The sequence below is a fragment of the Salmo salar genome, chromosome ssa11 (assembly GCF_905237065.1).
Source record: "Salmo salar chromosome ssa11, Ssal_v3.1, whole genome shotgun sequence".
In the NCBI taxonomy this organism is placed as follows: Eukaryota; Metazoa; Chordata; class Actinopteri; order Salmoniformes; family Salmonidae; genus Salmo; species Salmo salar.
Window position 1 is genome coordinate 69,558,815 of NC_059452.1, and position 20,444 is coordinate 69,579,258.

General features: G+C 44.6%; 1 protein-coding gene across 5 annotated transcripts in view; it reads left to right on the top strand.

The window, feature by feature from the left end:
- LOC106562976 (disabled homolog 2-interacting protein) overlaps positions 1-20,444 on the top strand; it is a 256,858-nt gene that overhangs the window by 82,395 nt on the left and 154,019 nt on the right. The window contains exon 1 of one of the 5 annotated variants that reach the window (XM_014128139.2): positions 15,729-16,364. The exons of the other annotated variants lie outside the window; for them this stretch is intronic. Within the exon in view, the coding sequence (XP_013983614.1) occupies positions 16,235-16,364 (130 nt within the window). The 5' untranslated portion in view covers positions 15,729-16,234. Of the gene's footprint in view, positions 1-15,728; positions 16,365-20,444 lie in introns of those variants that run through there. 5 annotated transcript variants of the gene reach the window in all.

Sequence of the window (20,444 nt, forward strand, 5' to 3'; positions counted from 1 at the left end):
TACATTAAATATCAAACCTGAGAGTTGAACAGATTGTTAGATCATGAGAGCAGATTTATTCAGACACCACCATCAGGTCAATTATTCATCAGGTCAGACGACCTGACAGTACTCAGTGAATAAGAGATATTACAGTATACTATGGCCAGAGGACTAAGTGGACACACACTTGACATATCCACTGAGAGAACATGATAAGGTTGTACAGATGACAGTACATTCTATGGGGCTGGATGGTCAGAGATACTCTTGAGTTTGACAGTATCACTTACACATATTCAAAGACACGTACCTGGTTGAGTGTTTGTGGGTGCACGTGTGTGTTTATGAATTTTGTTTGTGAGTGCATTACAGTCTAACTATGCAAGTGTGTGCGCATGTGTGTATACATGCTCAAGCATGTGTGTGTTCGTGTAATTGTTTATTCAGGGCAGGCAGTGGACCTTTGGTGCCAGAAGTATTTTGTGTGTGAACCTCTCGAGTGGTTGGTTTCAATCAGGCAGCCTTCATTAGTGAAACCCAACAGTCCCTCTCATCTCCTTTCAAATTCTCCCCACACTCCTCTTCTCCCTCTCTGCTCTCCTCTCCTCTGCTCTCGTCCCCCTTTCAGGCTTTTCTTTTCTTTCCCCTGTTGTTGTTATTTTCTTTCATTATGGATGGAAAGGCCTCTCTCCCTATCTCTCCCTCTGTCTCTGACCCCCCTCTCTCTCTCCCCCATCTCTATCCCTTGCTCTCTCTCTTTCTTTCTGTCCAGCAGTGTCACAAAAACTCCTCTGTTCTATGCAGTTGTATAATTGCTATAATGAGTTGAGTTTGCTGTCCGTAGTTTTAGACTGTTTGGCTTTCACATGAGGGAGGTAGGGAGAATACCAGTGCTAACCTACCTCACCTCTCCTCCTTCCGACATTTTGGGCCAACCTGACCCAACACCTGGCTATTGTCCAAGCCAATAACTCACTTCCTGTCCTCAGCCTTTTGTTCACTGTGTTTCACTACCCTCTGAGAAGACTGGAGAGGTACTGTAGCAGCAGTATGGGAACAACTCTACCTAACCCTCTGTCCCATAATGGCACTGTGAATCTAATTCTGTGTGTGACCTATTTAATCTGCTGTTGCTGGGCTCTGTAATAAGAGTTGTCGATGCACATGGCCCAAGGAGCCTGGTTCTACCTGGAGGGCACATTATAGGTTCTCCTCACAGTCTGGTTTTACCTGAAGGGCATAGTACACAGTACATGGTCTGTCCCTGCCTCCCTCACACCCCCAGAGCACTCTGGAGAAGTACCTAAGTGAATTCCTACATTGTAATGGTAAACTGTCATTTCTATGGTCATTTTAGGTATTATGAACAGTAAAATAAAATCTGAAACGTGGTACGGCATACTGTAAATGATGGTGCGTTGTGGGAAAATTGCTGTATTGCGAATGGTACTGTAATTCCACACCACAGAATAGAGTACTGTACTATATCTTCGGAGCGCAAAAACACTTTTGACCACAAGTGGGTGCCGATTGTTGTTTCTGGCTCGTTAACATATTTTGAGGAATGCCTTATAAGAGGCTATATTTGTTTGCAACCGCGAGTGAGAATGCTGTACCAATTAAACTCATATGTGGTTATAGAGCCCTGTGAAATGTGAAATGAATAGGGGAAAGATTGGAGTAGCAGCTTGTCTTAACCTTAAATGGATGATCATTTTGCCATGTCTTTTTGCTCTGTTTTGCCCTGTAGTTTTTGCCAGGTTGGAAGCCTTTCTTAAGGTCTCTAGAAGTGTAAGTGATTTGAAACACCAACTATTCATTAATATGCCTTAATGTGTAAACACTTTACCTAGAAGGCAACCTGCTTGCACCAATCCCTTTAAATTACAGTAAAATCCTGTAAAATCCTATGAATTTCACTCACCCATTCGTTCATGCATTCCCATTGCAATAGCATTTACTTTTTTACATTATCATACTGTACATTTCACAGTATTGTACTGTGTGTCATTGCCCAGTTCATGTTTGATATCATATTCATATTACAGTAGGTGTACTGTAATTTGAAATACAGAATTGTAGTTGTCACCGAGCTGCCTGTAAGCTACCGTCAAATTCACTTGAACCCTTTTCCAGTCTAGCTGCGATATGGGACAGGAGTGGGAGGTGTCTGTGTTGGCGTTCAGATGGGCCGGTGAAGTTTGGGGGAACGTTGAGGGAACGTCATTTTAAATGTGTTTTGTTTCAAGACCTACAGTGAGGGAAAAAAGTATTTGATCCCCTGCTGATTTTGTACGTTTGCCCACTGACAAAGAAATGATCAGTCTATAATTTTAAAAGTAGGTGTATTTTAACAGTGAGAGACAGAATAACAACAAAAAAAATCCAGAAAAACTCATGTCAAAAATGTTATAAATTGATTTGCATTTTAATGAGGGAAATAAGTATTTGACCCCCTCTCAATCAGAAAGATTTCTGGCTCCCAGGTGTCTTTTATACAGGTAATGAGCTGAGATTAGGAGCACACTCTTAAAGGGAGTGCTCCTAATCTCAGCTTGTTACCTGTATAAAAGACACCTGTCCACAGAAGCAATCAATCAATCAGATTCCAAACTCTCCACCATGGCCAAGACCAAAGAGTTCTCCAAGAATGTCAGGGACAAGATTGTAGACCTACACAAGGCTGGAATGGGCTACAAGACCATCGCCAAGCAGCTTGATGAGAAGGTGACAACAGTTGGTGCGATTATTCACAAATGGAAGAAACACAAAAGAACTGTCAATCTCCCTCGGCCTGGGGCTCCATGCAAGATCTCACCAGGTGGAGTTGCAATGATCATGGAACAGTGAGGAATCAGCCCAGAACTACACGGGAGGATCTTGTCAATGATCTCAAGGCAGCTGGGACCATAGTCACCAAGAAAACAATTGGTAACACACTACGCCGTGAAGGACTGAAATCCTGCAGTGCCCGCAAGGTCCCCCTGCTCAAGAAAGCACATATACATGCCCGTCTGAAGTTTGTCAATGAACATCTGAATGATTCAGAGGACAACTGGCTGAAAGTGTTGTGGTCAGATGAGACCAAAATGGAGCTCCTTAGCATCAACTCAACTCGCCATGTTTGGAGGAGGAGGAATGCTTCCTATGACCCCAAGAACACCATCCCCACCGTCAAACATGGAGGTGGAAACATTATGCTTTGGGGGTGTTTTTCTGCTAAGGGGACAGGACAACTTCACCGCATCAAAGGGACGATGGACGGGGCCATGTACCGTCAAATCTTGGGTGAGAACCTCCTTCCCTCAGCCAGGGCATTGAAAATGGGCCGTGGATGGGTATTCCAGCATGACAATGACCCAAAACACACGACCAAGGCTAACAAAGGAGTGGCTCAAGAAGAAGCACATCAAGGTCCTGGAGTGGCCTAGCCAGTCTCCAGACCTTAATCCCATAGAAAATCTGTGGAGGGAGCTAAAGGTTTGAGTTGTCAAACGTCAGCCTCGAAACCTTAATGACTTGGAGAAGATCTGCAAAGAGGAGTGGGACAAAATCCCTCCTGAGATGTGTGCAAACCTGGTGGCCAACTACAAGAAACGTCTGACCTCTGTGATTGCCAACAAGGGTTTTGCCACCAAGTACTAAGTCATGTTTTGCAGAGGGGTCAAATACGTATTTCCCTCATTAAAATGCAAATCATTTATAACATTTTTGACATGCGTTTTTCTGGATTTTTTTGTTGTTATTCTGTCTCTCACTGTTCAAATAAACCTACCATTAAAATTATAGACTAATCATTTCTTTGTCAGTGGGCAAACGTACAAAATCAGCAGGGGATCAAATACTTTTTTCCCCTCACTGTATGCTGAGAGCTTGAAGGCTCCAGAGGCACCTCTGATCACCTCTCTGCTTCTGTGCACACGCACACGTGCGCATACACACGTCCGAGACTCAGATTGAAATTGTTCTCGAGGTCAAGCCCTCTATCAGCTTTCAGGCCACGCATTCTCTCCCGCTCTGTATTGTCCTTTAAAGACGTGCTCTCTGTTCCTCATCTCTCAGTTCATTCAGATCCATCACAGGCCAGGCTACATGACAGCTGTTCAAAAGTTACTTGTCAAGGAACTGTATCTCCTCATATACGAGTTTGTAGGGTTACCTTACTCTCTGCAATATTACATCCCACCGAACTCCCGCCGGGACTTGTATCTAAGTTGCATCTCAGGGAATTTGTTACGTAAAGCACGTTTAAGTATGTATGGGATAGGCATAGCATGTTTAATTAATAAGAAATACTGCTGAGAGAGAGAGAGAGAGAGAGATCCTATCCCTCTGTTCTACTGTTCTATAAGCCTTGGTTTACTGTTGTCCTCTCAAGAGAAGAATGACTGATGCTGGGAGGGTGAGAGAGAGAGAGAGAGAGAGAGAGAGAGAGAGAGAGAGAGAGAGAGAGAGAGAGAGAGAGAGAGAGAGAGAGAGAGAGAGAGAGAGAGAGAGAGAGAGAGAGAGAGAGAGAGAGAGAGAGAGAGAGAGAGAGAGAGAGAGAGAGAGAGAGAGAGAGAGAGAGAGAGAGAATGCTTTTGACACCAACTAACACTCGCTGATTGAGTCCCCAGTGTACAGTCTATCTTGGCAGTAGATGTTTTTGCATGTGTTTGTCAAAAGGCCCAATCTTACCACAACCCTCCTTCATTTTCTCTCTTTCTCCATCTCTCCCTATTTACTGGCCTTGACTCTGTGCCGTCACCACTTGTCCCTCACTAACTACCTCACGACTCCTTTTCACCAGCCAAAAGGTCTCTGAGTAGTGCTAATTATAACTCCGCACTCACGAGCACACGCACACACACACACACACTGGCCGCTTGACTGACTGTTGATGAATCACGACTCAGTTAAGGGCCCTTTCAGTATATCAAGGCATCATGCTGTGTGTATAATTTGCTACTGTATATTCAGTTGTGTGTGCGTTTGTGTGCGTTTACACAGTTTTTTTTTTTTTACGATAACCGTCGGTTACACGGTTATACGGTAAATGTGCCAGCCCTATGCGTGTGCATGCGTTCGTGTACCACATGTTATATTTCCAATGAATGGGAGCAGTGTGAGACAGGCAGCCTGATGCTCTAGTCCCATTACTCTCCTGTGCCTTAACAGGAACACTACATTTACCCATCCCATGACCCTGCTCCCAGCAGCACACAGACCGCTAACGTTGTTATGATGGAGGTGAAAAGGCCACTGTCATAACACACACACACGCACGCACACCCAGAGGCTCTCACACCTACACACTATCAGACTCATCCGTGTGTACGTGTGCTTGTACTCGCACACATGTACGTATATACGCGCGCATGCACGCACGCACGCACGCACGCACGCACGCACACACACACACACACACACACACACACACACACACACACACACAGACAAAACACACTGTGTGTGCTTGGCATCGCAGAAGAGATGTGCTCAGCATGCCTCCTCTAGTAAAGCCACCTAGTGGCAAAGAAAGGGAATATACTTTTTAGTGTGAAGTATAGTTTTAGTAAGATGTGGGCAACTTTGCAAGTACACACTAAAACTCAGACAGCTATGCTAACGACAAACAGCATTTGGTATTCCACTACTCCTTGTATGAGTATTGGTGTGCGTATGGAGTTCTGAAGGTTATGTAATGCAGTCGTATTGTGCTGTCCATTCCAAGTTGGGGGGATGTTTAGAAAACCACAGGAACAGTTAGAGAGTTCTGTGAGAGTCAGAGAGAGAGAGAGGGCCTCCCTAACTAAACTAAACATACCCCTGGGGGGGAGGGAGAGGGCCTCCCTAGCTAAACTAAACATACCCCTGGGGGGGAGGGAGAGGGCCTCCCTAGCTAAACTAAACATACCCCTGGGGGGGAGGGAGAGGGCCTCCCTAGCTAAACTAAACATACCCCTGGGGGGAGAGAGAGGGCCTCCCTAGCTAAACTAAACATACCCCTGGGGGAGGGAGAGGGCCTCCCTAGCTAAACTAAACATACCCCTGGGGGAGGGAGAGGGCCTCCCTAGCTAAACTAAACATACCCCTGGGGGGGAGGGAGAGGGCCTCCCTAGCTAAACTAAACATACCCCTGGGGGGGAGAGAGAGGGCCTCCCTAGCTAAACTAAACATACCCCTGGGGGGGAGAGAGAGAGGGCCTCCCTAGCTAAACTAAACATACCCCTGGGGGGGGGGGAGAGAGGGCCTCCCTAGCTAAACTAAACATACCCCTGGGGGAGAGAGAGAGAGGGCCTCCCTAGCTAAACTAAACATACCCCTGGGGGGGAGAGAGAGAGGGCCTCCCTAGCTAAACTAAACATACCCCTGGGGGGGAGAGAGAGAGGGCCTCCCTAGCTAAACTAAACATACCCCCCCCTGTGGGAGAGAGAGAGAGGGCCTCCCTAGCTAAACTAAACATACCCCTGTGGGAGAGAGAGAGAGGGCCTCCCTAACTAAACTAAACATACCCCCCTGGGTGAGAGGTAAGAAAGAGAAAGAGGCAGATAGAGGGAGAAATATGGGTAAGATAAACCCTAACCCCTCAGTTTTGCGAGGAAAGATTGACAGAAAGAGGAATAGAGAAATCAAGTGTGGACTCCAAGGTTATATGACGCCACCATCTGTGCTGTGGGAGTCTGTAGATTGGAGTGATCAACTCAATAATCTCCTCTCTGCCTGTCTCCTAAACCTCATCTCTTGGACTGCTGCTTCACTTAATTTCCCTTTGTAATCATTGTGTGTGTATTACAGTTTAGTCAGTTAGCAGACACTTTTACCCAGAGCAACTAGGGTTAAGTGCTTTACTCAAGGGCACATCTACAGACTGTTCACCTAGTCTGCTCAAGGATTTGAACCATCGACTTTTCAGTTACTGGCCGACACTCTTAACCACTAAGCTACCAACACTAAGTGTGTGTGTGTGTGTGTGTGTGTGTGTGTGTGTGTGTGTGCATATGTGTGTGTGTGTTTGTGTGTGTCAGAGAGAGCGAGAGAGATCAAACTGGCTTTGATCTACTCACAAGCATTCCTCTAATCCACTCAAATGCCGTGCTTTCCTTTTGATGTAAATATTTGCTCAAGAGCAGACACAAACAAACTCATCTTCTTTCACCCTCTATTTCTCCTTCATTATATCTGTCGGTCTGTCTCTCTCGCTTTCTTCTCATCTCTCCGCCTCATCCCGCCCCCCTCCTCTCCCCTCTACTGGCAGTCATATTGACAGAAACTATGGTCAGATGAGCGTTACGGAAGGCAGGGAGAAAGATATAGCTCCAGCAGACAGGAGTTAAGAACAGTGGTTAGAGAGAGATGACCCTCCCTGTCCCACTCCTATCTGACCACGGGAGTCACTACACAGCCATGCTAGAACAGGTTTGAGGTAAGCTTGGTGTTCCAGTAATTCACCTTGATTTCTAATGCTGCAATTCTACCTTATGTCCAGTTGAGGGCAGTGTAGATACACTTTTGATCAACTTCTGTAATCCCATCGTGGTCCAACACGACTGCTCGCCGAGGATCTCACCAGCTAACTCCTGTTAGACTGGCATTCAAGACCCATGTCCTGAAATATTGAGTACACTTTGATAGTACTCTAAAAGTGTGCAGATATTGTTCTCCTTTGTCCTGCATGTATCCTGCACCTGAGAAGGTTAAGTTTGAAGTGTGCCATTTTTTAACTGTCTCTGATTCTCTGTTCAACCCAGCTCGAGAGTCCATAGTGGATGCTATCTGCTAGAGTGTTATTGAAGCTGTTTTAGTGTAGCCTGGTACTCAAGTCTGTTCCCAATCTGCTTCCTCAAACTTATTATGACCCTCAGTTCTCCGTAACTCTGAAGGACAATGTAGAGCTGTGCACGTGTGTCTGGATCCAACAGGGGGGGCTCCTTTCTCCTACGGGGAGATTGTCTCTTTTCCCCCTCACGCACCTGTCCATCTCCTCATTTGAATCCCATGCTGTCATTGTCACTTATCCACTCAAGCTTAAAATGTTTGTCGTCTATCGCCCACCAGGTCCCCTTGTAGAGAGTTCCTCAATGAGCTTGACACCTTGTTAAGCCATAGAGTGAACAGTACTCCGTTCTGCAACCTCTGGTCTCTTGGCTCTCCCATCCCTACGGGAGGGCAGCTCCCGCTCAGCCCATTTCTAAGCTCTTCTCTGTTCTGGCACCCCAATGGTGGAACCAGCTTCCCCTTGAAACTAGGACAGCAGAGTCCCTGCCCATCTTACGAAAACAAAGAAAATATGCCTTTCGTGAACCGACACTCACACTTGAATTCCCCCCTTACTAGCTCTGACTTAGCTGATAGCTACTTTATTGAGGAAAAATGTAGGCCTACTTACTATGACTGTGATGTGTGGTTGTTCCCACCTAGCTATATTCAAAATAATGCAGTAAATAATGCAATATCGCTCTGGATAAGAGCGTAGGCTAAATGACAAAAATGTTGTCTGCCTTCCTGTGCTTTGAAAGTGTTGGTTTCTGCTAAGATCTAAAGTAACTGCTCCCATACGCCTCTTGCCTGCTAGCCTGCTCACATTGTCTCCCATCCACACATCAAAGAGTTACGGAGAGTACTCCTCACTCTCTATGACTTTCAACAACCCCCACTCAACCACACACACACACACACACACACACACACACACACACACACACACACACACACACACACACACACACTCACTCACAGCGAGAGAGAGAGGGGAGGCGTGGGGGTCTCCAACGTGTCTGCTTTTCATTCAGTCTCTCATTATTGTCTGAGCCAGACGAGGACTGACATTATAGGCAGGAAGTGGGGTCTCTCTTTTATTCTCTCTGTCTCTTTTCCTGTTCTCTTTCCCTCTGATACTCCAGCCGTCTCATTCCCTCACCCTGTCCCCCTCTCCGTCTCTTCTCACCCCATTAAAAAATAATTTCCGCCCTCAAATCTCTTCCATTGGCTAACGCTGAAAGCACTTGTGTGCTTGCGTCTATGTGTATATCACAGCCCATCACTGATCACAGTGTTTAGAGTCAGAGGGTCATCATATCTGACTCCTACTTAAAACACGATAATGGCTGTAGAGCACCTAGGCTCTGCTGTGGAGGCCATTCCTCAGGGCTAATTAACATTCCCACAATGCTCCATGATCCCAGACAGGCAGAATTCCAGAGCTCCTGTTTTCTCCTGGCTTTTCTTGCAGACCCTCCTCGTCATGGTTACAGCCAGGCATCCGCTCACTCACAGCATGGGGAATACGACCGTCTCTGCTCCACTGGGTCAAAACTATGAGGAGGAGGGTCCACTGATAGCGGGAACGTGTTTGTGTGTGACTATCTGTAACATAAACTCTGATCAGATGTTGATGTAAACAACCTGCAGCAGTTGTGTCCCTGCCTTCAAACAGACAGACAGTTCACTGGAGGGTCATAGAGAGAAAGAGGGTCATAGAGAGAGAGAAAGAGAGAGAGAGAGACAGAAAGAGAGAGAGAGAGGGGGGTACATAGAGAGGTTGTCTGTGTATACTCAGTGTGCTGATCTGTTTCCTGGGAATGTTGACTGTTAATAACATCAGCGGTGGTGGCCGTATTGAGTAAGCCTATGATAGAGCCGGCAGCTTTTTTTGTCATTTAATCGTAATCCCTCTTATGCAAGGAGATTGATAAAGAGGAAGAGATCATATTAGCTCTCTCTATCACTCTCTCTTTCGCACTGCATAACAATCTCACACAAGTCTTCTAGGCACATCACTTTCTACAGGCTGCCTGAGATTCAGTCCGTCTGTCTAACTCAAAAGTCAGTTTGACTTTCTTATATCCAGCTCTCGTTGTTTTTCTCCTGATAGCAGGGATACAAGAGACGGGCAGTATTTATGTTACATGTATTTGAAATACGTATTTAAATTACTTCTGAGTATTTTGTCATTTGAATTACACAGGGCTGAATTACACTACAATGTATTTTGCATTTTCAAAATACTGTAAATTGTATTTTCAAAATGCAAAATACCTTTCTAAACAATTGTTTTATAGCAGTTCACATTTTGTGGACACCTGCTCATCAAACATCTTATTCCAAAATCCTTTGCTGCTATAACAGCCTCACACACTCTTCTGTGAAGGCTTTCCACTATATGTTGGAACATTGCTGCTGGGACTTGCTTCCATTCAGACACAAGAGCATTAGTGAGGTCGGGCACTGATGTTGGGTGATTAGGCCTGGCTCGCAGTCGGCGTTCCAATTCATCCCAAAGGTGTTCAATGGGGTTGAGGTCAGGGCTCAGTGCAGGCCAGTCAAGTTCTTTCACAACGATCTCGACAAACCATTTCTTTATGGACCTTGCTTTTGGGCATTGTCATGCTGAAACAGGAAAGGGCCTTCCCCAAACTGTTGCCACAAAGTTGGAAGCACAGAATTGTCTAGAATGTCATTCTATGCTGTAGTGTTATGACTGCCCTAGCCCGACCCATGAAAAACAGCCACAGACCATTATTTTTCCTCCACCAAACTTTACAGTTGGCACTATGCATTCGGGCAGGTAGCATTTTTCTGCCAGCCGCAAACACAAATTTACCCGTCGGACTGCCAGATGGTGAAGCGGGATTCATCACTCCAAAGAACATGTTTCCACTGCTCCAGAGTCCAATGGGGGCAAGCTTTACACCACTCCAGCCGACGCTTGGCATTGTGCATGGTGATCTTAGGCTTGTGTGCAGCTGCTTGGCCATGGAAACCCATTTCATGAAACTCCATATGAAGCTCAAGTGGCAGTTTGGAACTCGGTAGTGAGTGTTGCAACTGAGGACAAACGATTTTTACACACTACGCGCTTCAGCACTCGGCAGTCCTGTTCTGTGAGCTTATGTGGCCTACCACTTCGCGGCTGAGCCGTTGTTGCTCCTAGATGTTTCCACTTCATAATAACAGAACTTACATTTGACCAGGGCAGCTCTAGCAGGGCAGACATTTGATGAACTGACTTGTTGGAAAGGTGGCATCCTATGATCTCTTCAGTACAGGCCATTTTACTACCAATGTTTGTCTATGGAGATTGCAGGCTGTGTGCTCGATTTTATACACCTGTCAGCAACGAGTGTGACTGAAATAGAACATTCCACTAAGGGTGTGAGTTACGATAATAGAACATTCCACTAATTTGAAGAGGTGCCCACATCCATTTTGTGTATGTTGATGTTGGGGACATGCTGGAAATGATGAATATGAAGTAGAAAAATTGTGATGTTTCCCTTTAGGATGAATGCTCTAAGTGAAACTTGCTCTGGATAAGAGTGTCTGCTAAATGACTAAAATGTAAATAAAAAATGAACAATTGCTAAGCATGCTGAGTATAATTCTAATGAGCTCCGCCCCAAAACAAGGCCAATAATAATACCCAGCGTGCTTTGGTATGTTAATTTTCACGTATACATTTTGGTTATTTAGCAGAAACTCTTATGCAGAGTGACTTGCTCAACTAAGATAGTAAAACCCGGTCCCAACAAGGAAAAAGGCTATTTTAGGCTTATGGTTTAGGTTTAGGGCTACACTTCGGGTAAGGGTTAGAGTTAGGTGTTAGGGTTGTGTGTTAGGGTTAAGGTTTAGGGGTTAGGGAAAATAGGATTCAAATGGGAATGAATTGTTCTCTTTTTGTTTGCTTTGCGAGAGGAATTACCTTAATTTTCTTTGTGGAAAAGTGTTTGGGTGGTTTATTATTATTATTATTTTCTGTGTTTATTATTCAGCAAATGTTTTGTCAACAGTTGTACGTGAGTAACGTGCAATGTACTGTGTGTATTATGTTAAGTGTGGAATATACAGTGTTTATTTTGTATAGAGTAGTACTCTGTGTCAAATATTTTTTTCTCCCCTGGAGACATGAATGTTCATCCCAACCTAATCCATGTCTCTGTTTGTTTTGCATGTCTCTGCTCTGGATATGACCTTTCCCCTTCATCCTCCTCCTCCATTTCCTCTACAGGTAAGATCAACAATCATTTTATTTAACTCTTTATCTGCCACGGCTCGGCTGACTTCTAACACACACACACACACACACACACACACACACACACACACACACACACACACACACACACACACACACACACACACACAAGAATTCAATCCAATAATTAGATACACACAAAAACCAATGATACTGTACAAATACACACACCCACCCACACACACACACACACACACACACACACACACACACACACACACACACACACACACACACACACACACACACACACACACACACACACACACTAGTGATGTCAGAGTATTCCCAGGAGTGTGTTAGTTGGTCCCAGGAAGGTCCTGAGAGCAGGAAGTGACCTTGTCCCTGAGACTGACCCTGACTGTGACCCCTAACACACTCTATGGCCTGGTTCTGTTTCCTGTAATAGAGACCACAGAGCAGAAGCTGCTGGAATATCTTGATGTATTTAAACAGTAACACAATACACACACATTCTGTTTAGTTTTAGTCGATCATGGTTGACTGAGTTCCTCATACATGCACATGTGTGCATTCAGACACACACGCACACACACTATTCAGTGTTAATCAACAATGGCTGACTGAGGTCCTCTTTGCTGTGAGAGTGTAAGGGAGAATCCATGCATGCATGCACACATGCACAGTCGGAAAATTAGCCCATAGCAAACCACCAAGTCACCCTTTTGCTCCAATGATCCCACACTGTGTTAGCAGCAGTATATCCGCCTATCCCCAGTGTGTTAGCAGTATATCAGCCTAGCCCCAGTGTGTTAGCAGTATATCAGCCTAGCCCCAGTGTGTTAGCAGTATATCAGCCTAGCCCCAGTGTGTTAGCACTATGTCAGCCTAGCCCCAGTGTGTTAGCAGTATATCAGCCTAGCCCCAGTGTGTTAGCAGTATATCAGCCTAGCCTCAGTGGGTTAGCAGTATATCAGCCTAGCCCCAGTGTGTTAGCAGTATATCAGCCTAGTCCCAGTGTGTTAGCAGCAGTATATCAGCCTAGCCCCAGTGTGTTAGCACTATGTCAGCCTAGCCCCAGTGTGTTAACAGTATATCAGCCTAGCCCCAGTGTGTTAGCAGCAGCATATCAGCCTAGCCCCAGTGTGTTAGCAGTATATCAGCCTAGCCCCAGTGTGTTAGCAGCAGTATATCAGCCTCGCCCCAGTGTGTTAGCACTATGTCAGCCTAGCCCCAGTGTGTTAGCAGTATATCAGCCTAGCCCCAGTGTGTTAGCAGTATATCAGCCTAGCTCCAGTGTGTTAGAAGCAGTATGTGACATCGGCTGATGTAAAATGTGCTTTATAAATACATTTGATTGATATCAGCCTAGCCCCAGTGTGTTAGCAGTATATCAGTGTAGCCTCAGTGTGTTAGCAGTATATCAGCGTAGCCTCAGTGTGTTAGCAGTATATCAGCCTAGCCCCAGTGTGTTAGCAGCAGTATATTACTCTAGTATGTTAGCTATCCCATCACAATGAACCCAGTGAGGACCGAGGAACGACAGTAAAGGTGTCCCGTTAGCTAACACTATGAACTGGGTCAGCTACAGGCTGCTGGCATAAAAATCGGTCATACTATAAACTCACACAGAGGCACTGGTATTGTTTGTTTGTGTCTGGCTCCAACAAAAATAGAACTGCTGGCCATAATGACCATCGTTATGTTTGGAGGAAAAAGGGGGACGCTTGCAAGGCGAAGAACACCATCCCAACCGTGAAGCACGGGGGTGGCAGCATCATGTTGTGGGGGTGCTTCGCTGCTGGAGGGACTGGTGCACTTCACAAAATAGATGGCATCATGAGGAAGAAAAACGATGTGGATATATTGAAGTAATATCTCAAGACATCAGTCAGGAAGTTAAAGCTTGGTCGCAAATGGGTCTTCCAAATGGAAAATGACCCCAAGCATACTTCCAAAGTTGTGGCAAAATGGCTTAAGTACAACAAAGTCAAGGTATTGGAGTGGCCATCACAAACCCCTGACCTCAAGCCTATAAAACATTTGTGGGCAGAACTGAAAAAGCGTATGCGAGCAAGGAGGCCTACAAACCTGACTCAGTTACACCAGCTCTGTCAGGAGGAATGGGCCAAAATTCACCCAACTTATTGTGGGAAGCTTGTGGAAGGCTACCCGAAACGTTTGACCCAAGTTAAACAATTTAAAGGCAATGCTACCAAATACTAATTGAGTGTATGTAAACTTTTGACCCACTGGGAATGTGATGAAAGAAATAAAAGCTGAAATAAAAAATTCTCTCCACGATTATTCTGACATTTCACATTCTTAAAATAAAGTGGTAATCTTAACTGACCTAAGACAGTGAATTTTTACTCGGATTAAATGTCAGGAATTGTGAAAAACTGAGTTTAAATGTACTTGGTTAAGGTGTATGTAAACTTCAGACTTCAACTGTATATATTTTCTTATTTAACAAGGCAAGTCAGATAAGAACAAATTCTTATTTTCAATGATGACCTACACCGGACAAACCCGGATGACAATGGGCCATTTGTGCACTGCCCTATGGGACTCCCAATCACAGCTGATTGTGATACAGCCTGGATTTGAACCAGGGTGTCTGTAGTGATGCCTCTAGCACTGAGATGCAGTGCCTTAGACCGCTGCTCCACTCAGGAGCCCTATTGGAGAGGTAGAAGGACATTTTCCTTCATCAATGCTTTATAGAAAATTAGTTTGATTCCAACTGTGGTTTACTGTAGATGCTGTAATGACTATCCTATACATAATCAGTTTGATGTAACGGCAGGGCTTGTGTCTCTGCTGTCTCCACCAGGTGTTAAGGTCTAGGTCTTCGTACACAATGAAACTCATCTTCTATTATAGAACTCAAAATAGATCCATTGTACATTTGTGTATTGTCCAAATATGTATGAATGGGTATCTGAAGTGTGTGTGTGTTTCTACCTCTTTGTGTCCATCTGGCAGTCTAGTCCAGCTGCCTGACCCACACCTTTGGAGCCCACTCCTATTGGTTCTCTGACATGTCTAGAGCTGCTTTTCCATTGGTTGTCACTGGCAAGCCTAGAGGGGCAAGTACGAGCCCGTGATAATGAGATTATCCTAAAGTGTGGACTGGATTCGACTGGACTGTGAGTTTAGACTGGTACTATAGTCATTTGGAGTGGACTGGGATTGTGAATGTAGCATAGGAATGGAATGAGGTTAGACAGAATAAATCATATTGTAGTGTAATTTGTTAAGGTTTAGAGATCATTTCATTTTGGTCCAAGTCTGTGGAAAGACAGGGTGGAAATGTTATATTTTATATTGTACCTCTATTTAACCAGGCAAGTCAGTTAAGAATAAATTCTTATTTACAATAACAGCCTACCCCGGACAACGCTGGGCCAATTGTGCGTCGCCCTATGGGACTCCCAATCACAGCCGGATGTGATGCAGCCTGGATTCGAACCAAGGACAGCAGTGACAACTCTTGCACTGAGATGCAGTGCCTTAGACCACAACGCCACTCAGGAGCCCAAATGCAATAGAATAATGACTGAAAAATGGAGAGGAAGAAAGAGATTGAGGAAGGAAATGGAGATGTAAAGCCGACCAGATGTAAAGCCAAACAGATGTAAAGACAAACAGATGTAAAGCCATGTAAATCAAAAGGCTTCCTGTTGCATTTCCACCCCATTCCACCCTACTGCCGATACCAGCCAGGTTTTCACCACAGCCCAAACTTTTCTTCTGTTGTTCTCTCTTAACTTAATGGCATGAATTGAGAGACATGCAGCCCAAACACACACAGCCCTGCAGGTTGGCAAGTCAGGGGAGGAGAGGCATTGTAAAAGTATCTCTCAGGGTAACTAGTAGGCTTCTCCCTGAGTGGCTGACTTAATGACTGAGTGAGAGAACGACAGAGGAGGAGTGGACTCTGTTTCTCTTTCTGCAGAATTCCTCCAGTCACTCCTGGCTGGCGATGGGAATGGGAACAGCTTTCCTGTGATTCAGAATACAGAGACACAGCATTCAGGACACTCTTGTGTCTGACGCTCTGGGAAACTTTATAAGGGAGTTTATTTCGGAAGTTGGAGCAGAGTTTTTGTACGTTTTGGGTACAGTGAATGGCGTGAAGTTAGAGTGTGTTTTGGAAGTTGGAGAAGAGTTTTGGGACGTTTTGATAAGAGGGACACTGAGTGAGTGGAATTGAAGTATACTTGGGATAGTGTGATAGTTGCACTGGCTTGGTCCTGGGTTTTTGGAAGGACCATGGCAGGGGCAGGCATTACCAGGAAGGGTTCTGGGAGACCCTCGTACTACTACAGGTTTCTGGGCCGCACTCGTCTCCAACGGCAACGCAGCAGGTCCCGCAGCCGCACCAGACCAGCAGCCAGCAGGGGTAACACAGACCACCACAGTCCATTATCTCTCTCTCTCTCTCTCGCTCTTTGTTTCTTTGTGCTTTCTTCCTGTCTGTCTGTCTGTCTGTCTGTCTGTCACTGTGAGATGACAGGGTAGCTTGGATGTCTCCTCTCTGTCATTGAGGAGGCACAATGGTCACACCACATCTTTATGGCAAAGTGCACATACTCTCCGACACACAAAAAGTTCACAGGCAAACACATACAAAGACAGATATGTACACACACACACACACACACACACACACACACACACACACACACACACACACACACACACACACACACAAGACATAAATATTTACATACTGTACACACACATAAACAAAGACATACAGTACCAGTCAAAAGTTTGGACACACCTACTCATTCAAGGATTTTTCTGTATTTTTAGTATTTTCTACACTGTAGAATAATAGTGAAGAAAGACATCAAAACTATGAAATTACACATATGGAATCATGTAGTAACCAAAAAGTGTTAAACAAATCAAAATATATTTTATATTTCAGATTCTTCAAAGTAGCCACCCTTTGCCTTGATGACAGCTTTGCATACTCTTGTCATTCTCTTGATCAGCTTCACCTGGAATTATTTTCCAACAATCTTGAAGAAGTTCCCACATATGCTGAACACTGTTGGCTGCTTTTCCTTCACTCTGCGGTCCAACTTCACTCGCTGCAGAATGCTGTGGTAGCCATGCTTGTTAAGTGTGCCTTGAATTCTAAATAAATCACTGACAGTGTCACCAGCAAAGTACCCCCACACCATCACACCTCCTCCTCCATGCTTCACGGTGGGAACCACACATGCAGAGATCATTCGTTCACCTTGTCTCACAAAAACAAAAAGACAACAAAAAAATCTCAAATTTGGACTCATCAGACCAAAGGACAGATTTCCACCAGTCTAATGTCCATTGCTCATGTTTCTTGGCCCAAGAAAGTCTCTTCTTCTTATTGGTGTACATTAGTAGTGGTTTCTTTGCAGCAATTTGACAAGGGAAGACCTGATTCACACAGTCTCCTCTGAACAGTTGATGTTTAGATGTTACTTGAACTCTGTGAAGCATTTATTTGGCCTGCAATTTCTGAGGCTGGTAGCTCTAATGAACTTATCCTCTGGAGCAGAGATCACTCTGGGTCTTGCGGTCCTCATGAGAGGTAGTTTCATCATAGTGCTTGATGGTTTTTGCGACTGCACTTGAAGAATCTTTCGAAGTTCTTGATATTGACAGACCTTCATGTCTTAAAGGAATGATGGACTGTCATTTCTCTTTGCTTTTTTGAGCTGTTCTTGCCCTAATATGGACTTGGTCTTTTACCAAATAGGGCTATCTTCTGTATACCTTGTCACAACACAACTGATTGGCTCAAATGCATTAAAATTAACTATTAACAAGGCACACCTGTTAATTGAAATGCATTCCAGGTGACTACCTCGTGAAGCTGGTTGAGAGAATGCCAAGAGTGTGCAAAGCTGTCATCAAGGCAAAGGGTGGCTACTTTGAAGAATCTCAATATACAAAATATTTAGATTTGTTAAACACTTTTTTGGTTACTACATGATCCCATATGAGTTATTTCATAGTTTTGATGTCTTCACTATTATTCTACATTGTAGAAAATAGTCAAAATAACACACACACACACACACACACACACACACGTGGGGAGTTGGGAGTTCCGAGGACAATTGTCCCACCTTGGTCTTTATTACACACTCAGCCACAGAACCAGAAGAGCAGGAAGAGCAGACAGACAGACCAGAGCTGAACTCACTTTAGGACACACATTCTCACACACATTCTCACACACATTCTCACACACACACACACACACACACACACACACACACACACACACACACACACACACACACACACACACACACACACACACACACACACACACACACACACACACACACACACACACACACACACACACACACACACACACACACACACACTGCCCTACACTGGCCTGCTTTGTGATACAGTATTATATCAGTGACAGAGTGATATGATGATATTGTGCTCTGTATGTGCCTGTCTCCTTGACTGACCCTCCTGGCTAAGCTTGCACTGGTATATCTGAAAAATAGTTATTTTTGTTTACTAACTTATCTCTGATGGGGATTTGTCCAATAATGAAGTGGACCGAGGGAGGGCGTGCATGTCTTTGTGTGTGTTTGTATTTGCTTTATTGATGCTCTATTGAGCCCAATTCTGCTCGTTAGCGAGTGATCGTCTCAGTCTGTTGTTTGAGACGAATAGAAGTGAATAGAGAAGAGATGTGAGGAGAATAAAGGAGAAGAGAGGAAAAGTGAATGGGAGTTTAACTCTGTAGTCATCCACCCTGTATGTGTTCTCCCCCATTATCTACGGAGGGGTCCTATGGCACTGCACACAAACACTGATCTTTTACTGGTCTGTCTTTGTTTTGGTTTTGTTGTTTGGACCTAGGTTTCCATCCAATTGGCAACATTCTCGAAACCGCATAAAGAAAATATGCAAGTCTTCCCACTAGTGGTGTGTTTCCACCAAATTGACTTTTTCAGTGTTTGATGACGCAGTGCACACAAAATGTACTTTTTCGCTTACATTTTCATGTTCTGAATTAAAAATGGAAAGTTCAGTGTGTTTCCATCGTTTTCAACTCTACTGATAGTTTTGTCACCAAAAAAACTGTTGCGTTAAATAGAACTCTTTACGGTGTAAATTTAACTCCTGAATCAACACTAGAAATGTTACACTGAAAAAATCAACTCGCTGCGTGCTATGGAAGGGACACATCTGCAGGCTTCCCTACATTTCATGGCTGGAACAGTACACACACAGACAGTCGGTGTGTGTGTGGTGGCGGTGGTGTCTAAGCCCTGATGTCTATATCAGATCCTATCACCGCTAGTCTTATCACACCATGATTACAACTGTACCTGTAGGTGGTTGACATTTACATATTCAGACTTCCTGGTGGTTATGGCTTCCCTTATCTCATCACCTGGGCACAATAATAAAGTAATCACGCTTTAGCCACACACAGACCTGCTGTTTTCGACTCTCTCTCGCTCTCTCTCTTTACCGCACCTGTTGTCTCGACCTCTGAATGCTCGGCTATGAAAAGCCAACTGAGAGCCTGGTTCCTCTCTAGGTTTCTTCCTAGGTTCCTGCCATTCTAGGGAGTTTTGCTTCTACATCTGCATTGCTTGCTGTTTGGGGTTTTAGGCTGTGTTTCTGTGTAGCACTTTGTGACATCTGCTGATGTAAAAAGGGCTTCATAATACATTTGATTGAGATACATGAAAGCACACACACACGCGTGCACACACTTTGTTATATCTGGTCATGAGTGTGTTTGATGCTCTCATCAGAAGCCAGGGGAAACTCTTAGCTACCTTGCGGCTGTTTGTCTGTGGTAGGACTTGACCTGTGAAGAGCTTCATTGTGCGCCTATGTGGACAGATATACTCCTTATGCAAACACTGCTCTATTACTCAGCTCTATCACAGCCAGTAGAAGTATGGGAAACTAATGACAAAAACTGCTAGGAGCTCTTTTTCTAGTAAATCTCCCGTGTGTGTTTTTCCATGAGAGAGAGAGGTTGTTAAGTAGGGTTAATTAGGTTTGTAATAAAGAGTTAACATATCACAGCCCAGAACACCGTTTGTCCCTGTTACACTGGTCCATGTTTATCCTTTCTTTCTACAATGAAGGGTTCTATGCTGAACTTTGATTCCTGAGTTGTGTTGCTCAATGTTTGGTGTAGGGTAGGGTAGTGTTTGTGTGATTTAGTTTTTTACCTTCTTGTGTGTCCTCTCTCCATACAGGACGTTATCGCCATCTTTCGCTATCTGTCCATCATCCTCCCCCTCTCTCTCTTTATTCTCGCCAACAAAACTCACATTACATCAGTGCACCCAGCAGCTGCTGTTGAATGGTAGGTTGTGTAACATTCATAAACACACACACACACACACACACACACACACACACACACACACACACACACACACACACACACACACACACACACACACACACACACACACACACA